Raw genomic sequence first — 17,241 nt, forward strand, 5'->3', positions numbered from 1 at the left:
TCTGTGTGCGTGCGTGTGTGTGTGTGTGTAAAAATGTGTGTGCATGTGTGTGTCTGTCTGTGTGTGTGTGTGTGTGTGTGTGTAAATGTGTGTGCATGTGTGCGTCTGTCTGTGTGCGTGTCTTTTATTATTTTTCTCGGATTTTAGTAACTAACAAACTTACTCCTTCTTTGACTCAAGAAAACCTGGACAAAGGCTGAGCCAGCTCACTCCTCCCCAGCTGGTCATACAGTCCTGGAAATGCTTCTTTCTAAATTGTTTGTGCAGTTCAACATTCAGTTGGCTTTGGTGATTGTTGCTCTGCATCAGTTGGTCATGTTTAAAAACAAGATGACCATGACTTCTGGCTATCTTTCATCTTTATCCTTAACTACATCAACACCACAGGAAAAGGAGGAGGCCAATTTAGCCCCTTGAGTCTGATGGGTTAGATGGCCTCCTTTTATGCCCTTGTGACTCTATATTATTACATTACATATTACACAGAGATCAATATTAGCATCACTGCTCATTTTGATATATTAATGATATGGACTTGGGTGTAGGCAGCATAAATTCAAAGTTATCACGAATGTAATTAACAGTAAAGTGAATAGTTTCAAAAAGGAATTGGATATCGACTCGAAAAGGAAACATTTGTGGGGCTATGGGGAAAGGGTGAGGAAATGAGACTAATTGGATGGCACTTTGAAAGAACCAGCTTGATGGGCAGTGTGTCCTCTTTCAGTGCTGTAAGATTCTGTTATTACAAAAACAGGACATCTCATTACCACTCATTTTGTCCTACTTACACAGAGAGATCAATCGATCTCTGTCTCTCTTCACCTGGGAAACAAGCTCGAAATTTTTCTGTGTATGATTCTTTATCCTATCCAGTTTTATTTTATCCAGGCAAGGCCCAGGGCGAGAGGACGTTAATGGCTCTGATGCATTCTTTATCCTGAAACATAAACACATGTTATTCATACAAATAATGACCAACAGGAGAAGACCTACTGGTCCAAGAGACCTGTCCCACAGCTGTGATGTCTTGTACATCACAAGATATAATCTCCCAGGAGAGACGAAAAACCAGATTAAAAACCAGGACCAATTTGGGGGTAAAAATCTAGGAAATTGCCCTTTGACCCCCTGAGGCAAATGAACCTAGTTGAGGAGATCACTCTGGCCATGATAATTTTATGTATCTACATTTTGCTGGTGATATGGTGCACTGGCGAGAGGGCTAAAGATGAAATATGGATTGTCAAGTATTATTTTCCCTTTTTTTTAAATACAGAACAACAACTGGCATTTATGTAGTGGCTTCAACAGAGTTAAAAAGAACATCCCAAATAGCTTCACGGGAACATAATTGGATGTAAGGAGATATTAGGACAGGTGATCAAATGCTTGACCAAAGATGTAGGTTTTAACAAGCTTCTCAATGGAGGACAGAGAGAGACAGAAAGGTTGAAAGGGAATTCATGAGCTTAGGCCAAGGAGCTGAAGATAAGGGCGTCAATAATGAGGTGAAGGAAATTGCAGATGTACAAGGAGCTAGAGTTGGAGCAGCACAGAAATCCCAGAGCTTTTGGGGGCTGACAGAGCTTACAGAGATAGGAATGGCTGAGATGGAGGCACTTGAACACAAGGATGATGAATTTAAATTCGAGGCTTTGCCAGACACGGTGCACAGGGGTGATGGGCAAACATGATTTGACAGCAAGATGCTGAAGACATTCCACGTAGCAGGATGGTTGTCGTGTGTGACAGTACTGGGATGTGGTGTGTTGGTGGAGTGTGGTTGGTCGATGATGGTCCTAGGATTTGGAGCACCAGGAATAGAGTGTACGGAGGAATGTGGGGATTTGGAAGAATTGAAGAAGCAGGGCCAGAATGATGCCATTGGAATGTGGGAATGCCCAGGCTGATGCACAGATTGGCCAAAATCTGACTGAATGATGGAACAGGCTGGAGGGGCTGAACGGTCCACTCCAGTTCTTTTGTTCTGATGCCACTTATTCCTAAATCACTGTGGGATTAACTTGAGGTGAGGGAGCATTTGGTGGGGGTGGCATTAAGAAGGGTGCCTCTGGGTGTGGGAGAACGGAGATCTTGTAATTATGGTTCATGTGTGAAAATCACCACTTTGTTTTCTTTTAAACTACACATGAGTGGGCTTGGTGGAGGTATATTTTAAACAATTATTCCCTTTAATGGTTGTAGGTGGTAGACTTCAATAGACTAGATCGTGTGATAGGAACTAAAGCATCACATCATCAAAGTGCTGATTTTATTTCTGTTACTAGGAAACCGTAGACCCTGTGAACATATTATATAACAGGACATTTGAAATCTTGTGTGTATTACACTGTTTGTTGCTGAGATATGAAACTCGAGGGGATGTCATAATTCCTATGATCTGTTACATAGCTGTAGCACTATTTTGCATGATTATATAGAACATCCTGTACTGAATGTCAATTGCGCAATTTCCCGAAGTATTGACCAGTAATGGAATGAGCAATATAGATAAGGAGTAAGGAATCCCCCAAGATCTATATCGAGAGACAGAACAAACATTAATAGAAAAGGATCCGAATTGGGTTGCCAACTGTGATTAAATGTATTCCTGGAGATTTCATCACATGACTTGCCCCACACTCCAACCGTACGTCAGCAACTCATCCATTCTTGTGATGTACTGCCTTCCTACACCAATTGGAAAGCAAAAAGACTCATTACCCAATTGGATGATGCTTGGCTGTCAGCCAAACAGTCCTTTTCTCTCATTTTCAATATTTTTATATCTGGCAAAGAGAAATGTTTAAAGAAAATGACGAAAATATCCATCTTTTTAATTTCTTGATGATTTTTCTCCAGGATTGCACACAGCCATGTCCTGGAGATTGACCTTCAATTCCTGGAGACTCCAGGTGAAACCTGGAGGGCTGGCAAATCATCATACGAACATACGAATTAGGAGCAGGAGTAGGCCGCTCAGCCCCTTGAGCCTGACCTGCCATTCAATAAGATCATGGCTGATCTGAATGTAACCTCAACCCCACATTCCTGCCTACCCCCGATAACCTTTCACCCCCTTGTTAATCATGAATCTATCTAGCTCTGCCTTAAAAACATTCAAAGACCCTGCTTCCACTGCCTTCTGAGGCAGTGAGTTCCAAAGACTCCCCAACCCTCGGACTGGGATTTTCTGCTCCTGTTGGCAGTGGGCAGGAGTGGAAAATCTTGCAAGATCGTAAAAATTGGTTTGACATCGCCGTAAAACCAGTTTGCAATCATCCGCTCCTGCCATCAATGGCGGGTCATGTTTCCTGCTGCTGAACATCGGGAACATCATTTCCTTAGATTTTCATGTATCTATAAATCCTGCTCGCTGGAATCATCCCCTCGCCCTGGGTCATGAGGCTGCGTTGGCGTGCAATCATGTTTCATAACGGCACATACGTGACGTGCACCTGCACTTCCCTCCTCAATTCAAGGACCATTTGCCCACCTTGTTTTGGCCAACGCCCTGTGGTATTCATTGCCAGGTTTCTCTGGCAGCACCACATTGGGTTCAGGAGGGCCAATGTGAAAGTCTCAACTCAGCAGACCAGCGGTAAAGCTGTGGGTGTCTTTTTTAACGGCTGCAGGGCAAGAGTTTGCTAAGCGAAGGGGAAGAATCCCAGGGTGTGTATGGGGGTACATGTTTAACTGTGCAAGTGGCCCCATGATGTTGAGGGCTGAGGTGGACATGGGGCATAGGCACCTCCACCTCAGATTCTCCATGGGCTAACGAATGGATATGCGCCACAAGAAAAATGGGATCAAGGGATATAGGGAAGGACTGAGAGGTCTATGAGGGAGGGTAATCTCAACATTCACTTTCTCGATGACAAAGTTGGACAGGGTGGGGGATGCGGTTTCTATACTTGCACAGGGAGGATCCAAGCTGGTCTGGCAGTGAGGGCTCACCACCACCATCACCGTCTTCCTACCTGCCGCAATTGTGCAGATTAAAAGTATAATGAGAACTCTGCTGCTGTGGCTCTGTAGACACTTTGGGCGCCAGCTGACTGCACTGGGGGTAGGGGTGGTGGGTGGAGGGGAACGATTAAGGGCCACCCAACTGAACTGTGCATTCTCACATGAGCAGACAGGCACAGCTGAGAGATGTTAGTGGTCTCTCAATGACACTGCAGGGAATCACCAAAGTGAAACAACAATGTGCATTCACACGACACTAATCACGCAGTGTCAGTAATCGATCTCCCAGGTTTAACCCCTTGCTCTCAGCGTGGCATTTCTCCAAAGCAATGATGAAGTTAAGTGCGTTTGGGCACCTGGATAAGACTTTGGAGCGTGTTGCAGCAGTGGTGCTGGATAGTTCCCAGAAGACAAGCGTCAGGCCGCCCTCGACATATTGCACAGCCTGTTTAAAAATTGATGCTAATGTATATTCCAAACACTGTCGTATTACGGTGCTGTGTATGATGATTCCAGTGCCTGGGCTGAAAGAAGCACATCCAGGTGCCTGGCCAAAGCAATCTCATAGCAGTTGCTCATGATTAGGGGAGGGGCAGTGCCTTGGTACGCTCCCCACCTTGTAGATCGTTTCGATAGCAAGTAGTTGGCGGCACGGAACCAGGGCTGTGAACCCATAATCACTCATGAGTCACTGACAGAAGGATTAGTATTGCAGACGAGCCCTGACTCTTGTCTCTTTCTCATTGATACTGCAGAGAGGAGGCCACCAAGAAGATGGATTCATTGCTGCCTGTATAATTGCAGACAGGAGTGAGAGAGGAAGGAGAAGATTGTGACGGAGGAGGCTGGCTCGCCAAAGGGAAGAGCAAAACCCTCAAGACCAAGGCCTCTATAGGGTCCCCTCCAGACACAGGGGGTGCAAAGAGCAGAAACGTCGTGCATAGGTGCCTCGATAGAGCCAGGGTGTACAGACGTCGCCTGTCGTATCTGTAGATGGCCAAGAACCAGTGTTGCCAGCACCTCCACATGTCAGGGATCTGGGAACTCACGTTTACTACACTCTCCACACATTGGCGCCAAGTGGACTCGGAGGACATCCATTCCCAGTGGCTAAGTAATCGCCACATCAACTTCTGCGGCACTGGCTCCTTCCAGGGCTCACCTGGGGACCTCTGCAGGATCTCTCAGGCATCCACACACCAGTGCATACATGAGGCACTGGCCTTTACAGAGATTTCCAGGTTTCCACAGGTTCAGGGTGCCATCGACTGCACTCACATGGCTAACAAAGCTCCCTGGCAGCAGGCACCCCAATACATAAACAGGAAAGGCTTTCACTAACTCAATGTGCAGCTGCTGCGGGACCATAACAAACAAATCCTACAGGTTTGCGCTAGATATCCAGGAAGCGTCCACGACTCATATCTTGAGTAGGTGGCAGATCCCGGAGATCTTTGAGGGATCACACAGGATCCAAGGCTAGCCCCTTGGGGACAAAGGATACCTGCAAAGGACGTGGTTGATGATGCCTGTGCTGCGGCTTCAGATTCCTGCAGAGAAAAGGTACAATGAGGCTCATGCCGAGCACACCATAGATGGGAGCATGCTTCCTCACTGAGATAAGGCGCTGTCTGGAGGAGGGCATGTTGTCATCAAAGGTCCAAAGGTGCTGACTCTTCAAGCATCTCTGCAGCATCCCAGTCACAATGGCAGCCTACATGATATAGGAGCTGATATTGCGAGTGGGCTCATAGATGGTGGCCTTCAATCGGACCACACTCCTCGAGGTGACCCATGTCCAGCATTCTGAGTAATATTGATGGTGCAATTGATGGGTGAGACTTGGGCCAAGGCAGCTGAGGAGGTTGAGCAGGTCTCAATCCAGGGACAGATGAGTCAGTCCCCCCTGTCACCTTCTCAATCCCATTGAAATCCGGCACTCTCACTCAGAGATGGCAGCCTGCACTTTTTCTCACATTACTATGTGGGCCACTTGAGGATGATGATGTTCAAACAATTGCATGCCAGCCATTAACATGCCTTCTCTTTAACACAGACATTGTGTCCTCATGGGCAGTGCTGGCCCTGACAAATTGAAAAATCTCTGACACCATGAAGCCCTCAGGGTCACGCTTAGTTTCCAATATAGATCATACTTAAGCTTCATTACTTTAGTGCTCATTCCCCATTTCACCCATCAACATTGTCTGACGGTATGACTAGCAGTTCTCAATCATGCTCAATGGATCCATAGAAACATAGAAACTAGGAGGAGTAGGCCATTCGGCCCTTCGAGCCTGCTCCACCATTCATTATGATCATGGCTGATCATCAAACTCAATAGCCTGCTCCCGCTTTCTCCCCATTTCCTTTGATCCCTTTCGCCCCAAGAGCTATATCTAACTCCTTCTTGAAAGCATACAATGTTTTAGCCTCAACTACTTTCTGTGGTAGCGAATTCCATAGGCTCACCACTCTCTGGGTGAAGAAATTTCTCGTCATCTCAGTCCTAAATGGTCTACCCCATATCCTCAGACTGTGGCCCTGGTTCTAGACTCCCCCACCACCCGGAACATCCTTCCAGCATCTACCCTGTCTAGTCCTGTTAGAACTTTATAGGTTTCTATGCGATCCCCCCTCATTCTTCTCTACTCCAGCGAATATAATCCTAATCGACTTAATCTCTCCACATATGTCAATCCCACCATCCCAGGAATCAGTCTGGTAAACCTTCGCTGCATTCCCTCTATTGCAAGAACGTCCTTCCTCAGATAAGGAGATCATAATATTCCGAGTGTGGTCTCACCAAGGCCCTGTATAATTGCAGCAAGGCATCCCTGCTCCTGTACTCAAATCCTCTCGCAATGAAGGCCAACATACTATTTACCTTCTTTACTGTCTGCTGCACCTGCATGCTTATCTTCAGCGTCTGGTGTACAAGGACACCCAGGTCTCGTTGTACATTCCCCTCTCTCAATGAGGATGTTGGTCCCATTCCTGTTGAGATGTAACCCATCCAACATGTACAGGTCGCACTTCCCCCAGAAACAGTCCCAATGCCCCAGGAATCTAAAGCCCTCCCTCCTGCACCATCTTTCCAGCCACGCATTCATCTGCTCTATCCTTCTGTTCCCATACTCACTACTGCGTGGCACTGGGAGTAATCTGGAGATTACTACCTTTGATGTCCTGCTTTTCAATTTCCTACCTAAGTCCCTAAAGTCTGCTTGCAGGACCTCATTTCTCTTTCTTCCTATGTCATTGGTCCCGACATGGACCACGACCTCTGGCTGTTCGCCCTCCCCCTTCAGAATGTCCTGCAGCCGTTCCGTGCCATCCTTGACCCTGGCACCCGGGAGGCAACACACCATCCTGGAGTCATGTCTATGGCCACAGAAGTGCCCTCACTAATGAATTCCCTACCACTATTTGCCCTTCTACACTTATTCCTCCCCACCCTGAGCAACTGGACCACTCACAGTGCCATGGCATTGGTTATGGTTGGCCTCGACAGAGGAACCGTCGCTCGCACCGTTTTCCAAGGCTGAAAAATGGTTTGTGAGTGAGATGCACTGAGGGGATTTGCTCACTACCTGCCTGGTCTCCATCTTCTGTCTGGCGGTCACACATTCCCTGTTTGCTTGCACTTCCTTAAGCTGGGGGGCGACCACGTCCTGAAACATGCTATCCACGAACCTCTCAGCCTCATGAATGCACCATAGTGCCCCCAGCTGCCGCTCAAGCTCCAAAACCCAGAGCTCGAGTTGGTCCAGTCGAAGTCACCTCCTGCACAGATGGTCATCCAGACCGCCAGGAGTGTCTAGGATTTCCCACATAGCGCAGGATGTGCAAATCATGGGACTGAGCTCCCCAGACATATCTTAACTAAATAGAATATGGACACTTGGATTTATTTTACCCTTACTCCTAGTTGAGTATAGGCTAGATGCTAGATCCTCTAGATAGACTAAATCCTCTAGGTGCTGCTGACTGCCTGTCCCAGGGTCCTCCTCTCGCATTCTCCTCTGTGATATAAAGATTAGAAAATTGATCATCGCACAGAGGAGAGCTTCCACCTGATTCTCAGCAATGGTGTGTATTTAACAAATGTGAAAAAAGAAATTAAATCAAATAATGACTTAAATATGTGGAATTGGGACTAAGTGCCAGAGTCAAATCAAAGATGAATATAGTAAGGCTATTAATGTCAGGTACTGTCAGCATAATATTTGGATAAATTTAAACGAGTTACGTTAATGTTATTACCACTTACCCGGTTATCATTGATTTGAAGCCCTGTAAAAAATAAGATTGAATATGTAAATTTACAGGGTATAATATCAGGAGCGGTAATTCTTGCAAACGCATCAAGAATTCATGCAAGCAGATTGAGTTTTTATTCATGTTGAATTTGTCCCCTATCACAGAATGTAAAATGAGGATCAGAGTAGCATTTCCCCCATTAGCCAGCCTTTTTACAACAGAAGCATTTACTCTGTTCCAAGTATAAGAGACAGCTCTGCCGTAACACGTTAATTCTTCTTGTGAGAGTACTGAGCCTGCCGGACTGGCCTTTTACAATAGCAGACTTGTACGGGCATTCCAGAGTAAGTCATGTGATTGAACAACTGATTCACTAATACTCAGCAACCAACCTTTACATGGCTTGAAGACTTTATACAAAATTATGACATTTAGATAGCAAATTGTTCAAGAATAGAACTGACAGATGCAAAAAGAGTCGGTTTACCAAAGGAACAACCATAATAAAATCATGCCAGCAATTTTGATTGGGCATAAATTTTGAAGTGATGCATAATTTGGGGGTAAACAGTGTCTCACGGGAATGCAAACTTCTCTTTCTGAACTCGGTTTTTTTTCTACATTTTAGTTATCTTTGAATGTTGTGCTGAGTTAATTTCTTCTATGTATGATTTGGTTCTGTTTAGTATATAGGGGAGGTCCTGTGGTGCAGTGGGTAGTGTTGCTGCCTCTGAGCCAGAGGCCCTGGGTTCAACTCCCACTGCAGAGTAGAACTTGATGCAGACTTGATAGCTAAGGAAGGTGCATTCATATCATGGCCAAACAGGGGGAGTATCAACTTGTAAATCATTCCAACATATGCTAGTGGTAAGAGCAGGAGAGATTTTTGGTCAGCCATGTGATAGAAAGAAAATTGGAGCCTGTACCATTACTATCCATAGCTCCAGACTACAAAATGCATGGAAAAGTGTAACTCAGACTCTTTGGGGGGCAGGTGGTTGGCTCAGTTCCCAGTGTGGATCAGAATGGTTGGGGGTTTGATCTCAGTTCCCCCTAGGGTGGATTCAGGACCTGCCTCCTTGCCCTGCCTGTGGTGCAGGTTGTGGTCTGTGGGTCGGACCTGCCTTTGGGCAGAGAACTGAAAAAAAAGTAAAGCTTTTACCTATCAATAAACCTGACCATTTAGCATTAGCCTCTATGTGTTAGTCATTTACTGCCTTCCAAGGTTATATGTGAATATTGTGGGTGTTTCCCTAGTCTCCAGTATGCAGGTTGCCAATGATATGGGGTTACTTACTTTAATGGGCACATGCATGGGGAAGGATGAAGGCACAAGTTTCCCTCTGCATTACGTGCTTATTGAAGCTCTAACTTGCAATAAATGCTGTTTATTGAGCAGCTTTGATAAAAGCACTAATGTAAAAGAAACCAAAGAGACAGCAATTCTCCATGAGGGTGATGGGTGAGATGCCAGAGAAGAGATTGAACTTCAGTGGGCAAACGATTCAACAGAGATGGTGGGGATAACATGTGGTGTTGGTCATAAAGAACAAACAGACATTGCAGACAGGTCTTTACTGAGATAAAAGAGAGTGGAATCGGGGAGCGGGTGGAAAAGAAAGCTGAAAGGTTCAGCTTTTCCTTTAGGACAGCTAGCAGCAGCAGTAGACAGGGCTAACAAGAGGCTATGTTAGAGGGGGAAGGCACTTCTTTTTAATACGCTTGGGTTTGGAGCTCTTACTAAGTGGATCAACAGACATTATAAGGCAGTTTTAAGTTGACTTGGAATGCGAAGCTGATGAAGACACAAGGAAGTTAATTTTCATCTACTTCTATCATCCAGTTCTGGACAATTGAAATCTGATACAAATCTAACAGGCTGGCAATGTGCTAATGGCACATGATTTGCCTGGGCCCTCTCATTTGCATAATTATTAGTAGCTCCAACTGCCCCATTGGCATATCTTTGCATAGGATGAAGAAATGAGAACAAAAAGAAACGGACAGAAAACCCAATCTCGAAGCACGAGTCTGGTGGAAAGTGAGGGAGCAGCCAAGCATCTGAGCCCTGTTTGATGGTTGGTCTGAGGTGGTTCTGTGCTCTTTTGCCACTGTATGGCACACACCTGAAAAGAGCAGCCATGCAGAATACCTGGCACACAGCTCAAACAGCAGCAATGTAGCACACCTGGCACATACCCCAAAGAGCCCCAATGCAGCTTACCTGGCACACAGCCCAAAGAGCCCCAATGCAGCTTACCCGGCACACACCCCAAACAGCAGCAATGCAGCCTACTTGGCACACACCTCAAAGAGAAGCAATGCATCTTACTTGGCACACACCTCAAAGAGAAGCAATGCATCTTACTTGGCACACACCTCAAAGAGCAGCAATGCAGCTTACTTGGCACACACCTCAAAGAGCAGCAATGCATCTTATTTGGCACACACCTCAAAGAGAAGCAATGCATCTTACTTGGCACACACCTCAAAGAGCAGCAATGCAGCTTACTTGGCACACACCTCAAAGAGCAGCAATGCAGCTTACTTGGCACACACCTCAAAGAGCAGCAATGCAGCTTACTTGGCACACAGCCCAAAGAGCAGCAATGCAGCATACTTGGCACACATCTCAAAGAGCAGCAATGCACCTTACTTGGCACACACCTCAAAGAGCAGCAATGCACCTTACTTGGCACACACCTCAAAGAGCAGCAATGCATCTTACTTGGCACACAGCCCAAAGAGCAGCAATGCAGCTTACTTGGCACACATCTCAAAGAGCAGCAATGCACCTTACTTGGCACACATCTCAAAGAGCAGCAATGCACCTTACTTGGCACACACCTCAAAGAGCAGCAATGCAGCTTACTTGGCACATACCTCAAAGAGAAGCAATGCATCTTACTTGGCACACACCTCAAAGAGCAGCAATGCAGCTTACTTGGCACATACCTCAAAGAGAAGAAATGCATCTTACTTGGCACACACCTCAAAGAGCAGCAATGCATCTTACTTGGCACACACCTCAAAGAGAAGCAATGCATCTTACTTGGCACACACCTCAAAGAGCAGCAATGCAGCTTGCCTGGCACACACCCCAAGGTACAGCAATGCAATATACCTGGGTGGAGGTCAGGCAGTTTTGAAGCTGCAGCTGAGTAGCATTGGGTCAGATACTATCACATCCCTGCATCTAGCCAGAAGTCAGTGATAACAATTTTCCACTGGAAGGTGAGTGTGATAGTGTTGCCTGATGTGTCATGTGATGGCTTGCAGCCAATCTGGCTATGCTGGCTGTTTATCACTCTGGCAAGTCTTCTGACAGCAGGGCACATTGTGATTGGGTTTATTCAAGCCTTTATAAATCACATTTGTGTCATTGAGTGTGTTACTGGCATTGGGGCTTCTTCCTGCATTCTGGTTTTATCAAAGTGAGGTGTGCACAGCTCTGTCCATTGATGTAGCTGTGAGGAGACCAGGTGGGTACTGAACACCTCTGGGTACCATCTAACATGTCTGGTATCTTTCCAATGGTCAACTTTCAGGCTAATTCTGTAGAAGTTGTATTGTTTTTTTAAAAATCGGTGGCAAATACTCAATCATCTTTGTGGCAATTAAGAGATGGTGGCATAGTCATAATGTTACTGGACTAGTAATCCAGGGCCCTAGATTAAAGCTCTGGGGCATGGGTTCAAAAGCTACTGCGGTAGCAGGGTGGGGAATTTAATTTCAATTAATAAATCTGGAATATAAAGCTTGACTCAGTAATGGTGACCATGAAACTATCATCGATTGTCATAAAAACCCATCTGTTTCACTAATGTCCTTTAGGGAAGGAAATCTGCCATCCTTACCTGGTCTGGCCTACATGTGACTCCAGACCCACAGCAATGTGGTTGACTCTTAACTACCCTCTGAAATTGCCTAGCAAGCCACTCAATCCAAGGGCAATTAGGGATGGGTAACAAATGGGTCTTGCCAGAGATGCTCACTTCCCATCAAAGATTTAAAAAAAAGCTTGTTCAGTCGCTTATTTTATTCCCATAGTTGTAATAGTTCCACAAATGAGATTCACAATGGGAACCTCTCCCCGATCCATCCTTGCGGGATCTGAAATCCCCTATGAAATGGCTTAGTTGTATCAAACCGAAAAATAGAGAAAGGAACAAAACCACACGGATCACCCGGAATCGAATTGGCACTAGAAACGACAGCGGCAAACTCAGCCCTGTCGATCCTGCAAAGTCCTCGTTACTGGGGGCTTGTGCCAACATTGGGAGAGCTGTCTCACAGACCAGTCAAGCAACAGCCTGACATTGTCTGTAAGGTATGATTCCGTGAGTATGACTATGTGCCAGACACCACCATCACCATCCCTGTCCCACCGGCAGGACAGACCCAGCAGGAGTGGCGGTACAGTGGTATACAGTCGGGAGAGACTTGCCCTGGGAGTCATCAACATTGACTCCGGACCCCATGCAGTCTCATGGCATCAGAACAAACATGGGCAAGGTAACCTCCTGCTGATTACCGCTCACCCCGCGCCCCCCCTCTCAGATAATGAATCAGCGCTCCTCCATGTTGAACACCACTTGGAGGAAGCACTGTGAGTGGCAAGGGCACAGAATGTACTCTGGGTGGGGGATTTCAATGTCCATCACCAAGAGTGGCTTGGTAGCACCACAATAGACCGAGCTGGCCAAGTCCTAAAGGACATAGCTGCTAGAATTGGTCTGCAGCAGGCGGTAAGGGAACCAACAAGAGGGAAAAACATACTTGACCTCATCCTCACCAACCTGCCTGCCGCAGATGCATCTCTCCATGACAGTATCGGTAGAAGTGCCCACCAGACAGTCCTTGTGGAGACAAAGTCCCGTCTTCACACTGAGAATATCCTCCATCGTGTTGTTTGGCACCGTCACCATGCTAAATGGGATAGATTTCAAACAGATCTAGCAACTCAAGACTGGGCATCCATGAGGTGCAGTGGCCTATCAGCAGCAGCAGAGTTGTTCGTAACCACAGTCTATAACCTCATGGCCCGGCATATCCCCCACCCTACCATTACCATCAACTCTGGCTCAATGAAGAGTGCAGGAGGGCATGCCAGGACCAGTACCAGGTATATCTAAAAGTGAGATGTCAACCTGGTGAAGCTATAACACAGGACTACTTAGACCATAAGACATAGGAGCAGAAATGAGGCCACTCGGCCCATCAAGTCTGCTCCGCCATTCAATCATGGCTGATAAGTTTCTCAACCCCATTCTCCCACCTTCTCCCCGTAACCTTTGATCCCCTTACCAATCAAGAATCTATCTCGGTCTTAAATACATTCAATGACCTGGCCTCCACAGCCTTCTGTGGCAATAAATTCCATAGATTCGCCACTCTCTGGCTAAAGAAGTTTCTCCTCATCTCTGTTCTAAAAGGTCTTCCCTTTACTCTGAGGCTGTGCCCTCGGGTCCTAGTCTCTCCTACTAATGGAAACATCTTCCTCACGTCCACTCTATCCAGGCCTTTCAGTATTCTGTAAGTTTCAGTCAGAGGCCCCCTCATCCTTCTAAACTCCTTCGAGTATAGACCCAGAGTCGTCAAACGTTCCTCATATGTTAAGCCTTTCATTCCTGGGATCGTTCTCGTGAACCTCCTCTGGACCCTCTCCAGGGCCAGAACATCCTTCCTGAGATACGGGGCCCAAAATTGCTCACAATATACTAAATGTGGTCTGACCAGAGCCTCAAAGCCTCAGCAGCACATCCCTGCTTTTATATTCTAGTCCTCTCGAAATAAATGCCAACATTGCATTTGCCTTCCTAACTACTGACTCAACCTGCAAGTTAACCTTAAGAGAATCCTGGACTAGGATTCCCAAGTCCTTTTGCACTCCAGATTTCTGAATTCTCTCCTCATTTAGAAAATAGTCTATGTCTCTATTCTTCCTACCAAAGTGCAAAACCTCACACTTCCCCACGTTGTATTCCATCTGCCACTTCTCTGCCCATTCTCCCAACCTGTCCAAATCCTTCTGCAGCCTCCCCACCTCCTCAATACTACCTGTCCCTCCACCTATCTTTGTATCATCTGCAAACTTAGCCAGGATGCCCTCAGTTCCTTCATCTAGATCATTAATGTATAAAGTGAAAAGTTGTGGTCCCAACACTGACCCCTGCAGAACTCCACTAGTTACCTGCCACCATCCTGAGAAGGACCCCCTTATCCCCACTCTCTGCCTCCTGCCAGACAGCCAATCTTCTATCCATGCTAGTACCTTGCCTCTAACACCATGGGCTCTTATCTTACTGAGCAGCCTCCTGTGCGGCACCTTGTCAAAGGTCTTCTGGAAGTCCAAGTAGATAACATCCATTGGCTCTCCTTTGTCTAACCTACTCGTTACCTCCTCAAAGAATTCTAACAGATTTGTCAGGCATGACCTCCCCTTGATGAAACCATGCTGACTTTGCCCTATCTTACCATGCACTTCCAAGTATTCTGAAATCTCATCCTTAATAATGGACTCTAAGATCTTACCAATGACTGACGTCAGGCTAATCGGCCTGTAATTTCCCGTCTTTTGCCTCGCTCCCTCCTTAAACAGGGGGGTTACATTAGCGATTTTCCAGTCCTCTGGGACCCTCCCTGACTCCAGTGATTCCTGAAAGATCACCACTAATGCCTCCACTATCTCTTCAGCTATCTCCTTCAGAACTCTGGGGTGTAATCCATCTGGTCCAGGTTATTTATCCACCTTCAGACCTTTCAGTTTTCCTAGCACCTTCTCCTTGGTAATGGCCACTATACTCACCTCTGCCCCCTGACTCTCTTGAACTTTGGGGATGTTACTCGTGTCTTCCACCATGAAGACTGACGCAAAGTACCTATTCAGTTCCTCCGCCATTTCTTTGTTCCCCACTACTACTTCTCCAGCGTCATTTTCCAGCGGCCCAATGTCCACTTTTGCCTCTCTCTTACCTTTTATATATCTAAAAAAACTCTTGCAATCTTCTTTTATATTACTGGCTAGTTTACTCTCATATTTAATCTTCTCTCTCTTAGTTCTTTTTTAGTTGTCCTCTGTTGGTCTTTGTAGGCTTCCCAATCCCCTGGTTTCCCACTGCTCTTCGCCGCATTGTATGCTTTCTCTTTAGCTTTTATGCTGTCCCTGACTTCCCTTGTCAGCCATGGTTGCCTTGTCCTCCCTTTAGTATGCTTCTTCTTCCTAGGGATGAATTTTTGCTGTCTCTCCCAAATTACTCCCAGAAACTCCTGCCATTGCTGTTCCACTGTCTTTCCTGCTAGGCTCATCTCCCAGTCAATTCTGGCCAGCTCCTCCCTCATGCCTCTGTAGTTGCCTTTATTCAACTGTAATACCGTTACATATGATTCCAGCTTTTTCCTTTCAAATTGCAGGGTAAATTCTATCATATTATGGTCACTTCCTCCTAAGGGTTCCTTCACCTTAAGCTCCCTTATCAAATCTGCCTCATTACACATCATTAAATCTAGAATTGCCTGTTCCCTAATGGGCTCCACCACAAGCTGCTCCAAAAAGCCATCTCGTAGACATTCCACAAATTCCTTTTCTTGGGATCCACTCCAACCTGATTTTCCCAGTCTACCCGCATATTGAAATCCCCCATGATCACTGTAACCTTGCCTTTCTTACACGCCTTTTCTATCTCCTGGTGTATCTTGTGCCCCACATCCTGACTACTGTTCGGAGGCCTGTACATAACTCCCATTATGGATTTTTTACCTTTGCAGTTACTCAACTCTACCCACACAGATTCTACATCATCTGACCCTACGTCATTTCTTGCTATCGATTTAATTTCATTTCTTACTAACAAAGCAACTCCACCCCCTCTGCCAACCTGCCTATCTTTTCGATAGGATGTATATCCTTGGATATTTAGCTCCCAGTCCCGATCCCCTTGCAGCCATGTCTCCGTGATGCCCACCACATCATACCTGCCAATTTCAATCTGTGCCACAAACTCATTTACCTTATTTCATATACTGCGTGCATTCAGATACAACACCTTCAGTCCTGTATTTCCCGTCCCCTTTCTCATTGTCGTCCCTTTATCTGATGTGCTTGAAGTTAGATTCCTAGCCCTTTCCAAACACGCTGCCCTATTTGGTGTTCTGGGGACTTTAATAGCCTCTCTTGGGCTCTCCTTTCTTTTCAGTTTTTTCATAATTTTCCATGAAGTTGAATCCACCCCCCCATACGCTAACCTGCTGCTTTGTTTCCCATTAGTCATACTACTTGGAGTTTTACCCTTCCCTCTCCCCCCACTTTCTAGTTTAAAGTCCTGTTGACCATCCTATTTACCCTTTTCTCTAGAACATTGGTCCCAGATCGGTTCAGGTGGAGACCGTCCCAACGGTACAGATCCTTCCTGTTCCAATATTGATGCCAGTGCCCCACGAAATGGAACCCCTCTTTCCCGCACCACTCCTTTAGCCACGTGTTTTCTTCCCTCATTCTTGCGTCCCTATGCCAATTTGCACGTGGCTCGGGTAGTAATCCGGAGATTATAACCCTTGAGGACCTGTTCTTTAATTTAGTTCCTAGTTCCTGATAATCCCTAAACAGGTCCTCTTTCCTAATCTTACCTACGTTATTTGTCCTGACGTGGACCACAACAACTGGATCCTCCCCCTCCCTCTCCAATATCTTTTCAAGCCGGTCAGAGATGTCCCTCATCCTGGCACTGGGCAGGCAATATACCATGCAGGACTCTCGATCCTGCTTACAAAGGATGCTATCAATTCCCCTAATCATAGAATCCCCTACAACTACCACTTGTCTTTTTGCTCCCCCCTCTTGAATGGCCTCCTGTGCCACGGTGCTGTGGTCAGCTGGCTCATCCTCCCTACAGCCTGTTCCTCGTCCACACAGGGAGCAAGTACCTCGTACCTGTTGGACAAGGTCAAGAGCTGAGGCTCCTCTGTTCCTGAACACAGGATCCCTCTACCTGCCTCACTTGCAGTCAT

At 46.3% G+C, this 17,241-nt stretch overlaps 1 protein-coding gene across 1 annotated transcript in view; it reads right to left on the bottom strand.

Moving 5' to 3' along the window:
* The window catches only part of LOC144688296 (E3 ubiquitin/ISG15 ligase TRIM25-like), a 42,934-nt gene that overhangs the window by 4,827 nt on the left and 20,866 nt on the right, over window positions 1–17,241 (bottom strand). The window contains exons 4-5 of the mRNA XM_078554728.1: window positions 8,246–8,268; window positions 792–940 (exon numbers count right to left, since the gene is read on the bottom strand). Coding sequence (XP_078410854.1) covers window positions 792–940; window positions 8,246–8,268 — 172 coding nt within the window. The remainder of the gene's footprint in view (window positions 1–791; window positions 941–8,245; window positions 8,269–17,241) is intronic.

Source organism: Cetorhinus maximus, chromosome 13, assembly GCF_964194155.1.
Source record: "Cetorhinus maximus chromosome 13, sCetMax3.hap1.1, whole genome shotgun sequence".
NCBI classification, from domain to species: Eukaryota; Metazoa; Chordata; class Chondrichthyes; order Lamniformes; family Cetorhinidae; genus Cetorhinus; species Cetorhinus maximus.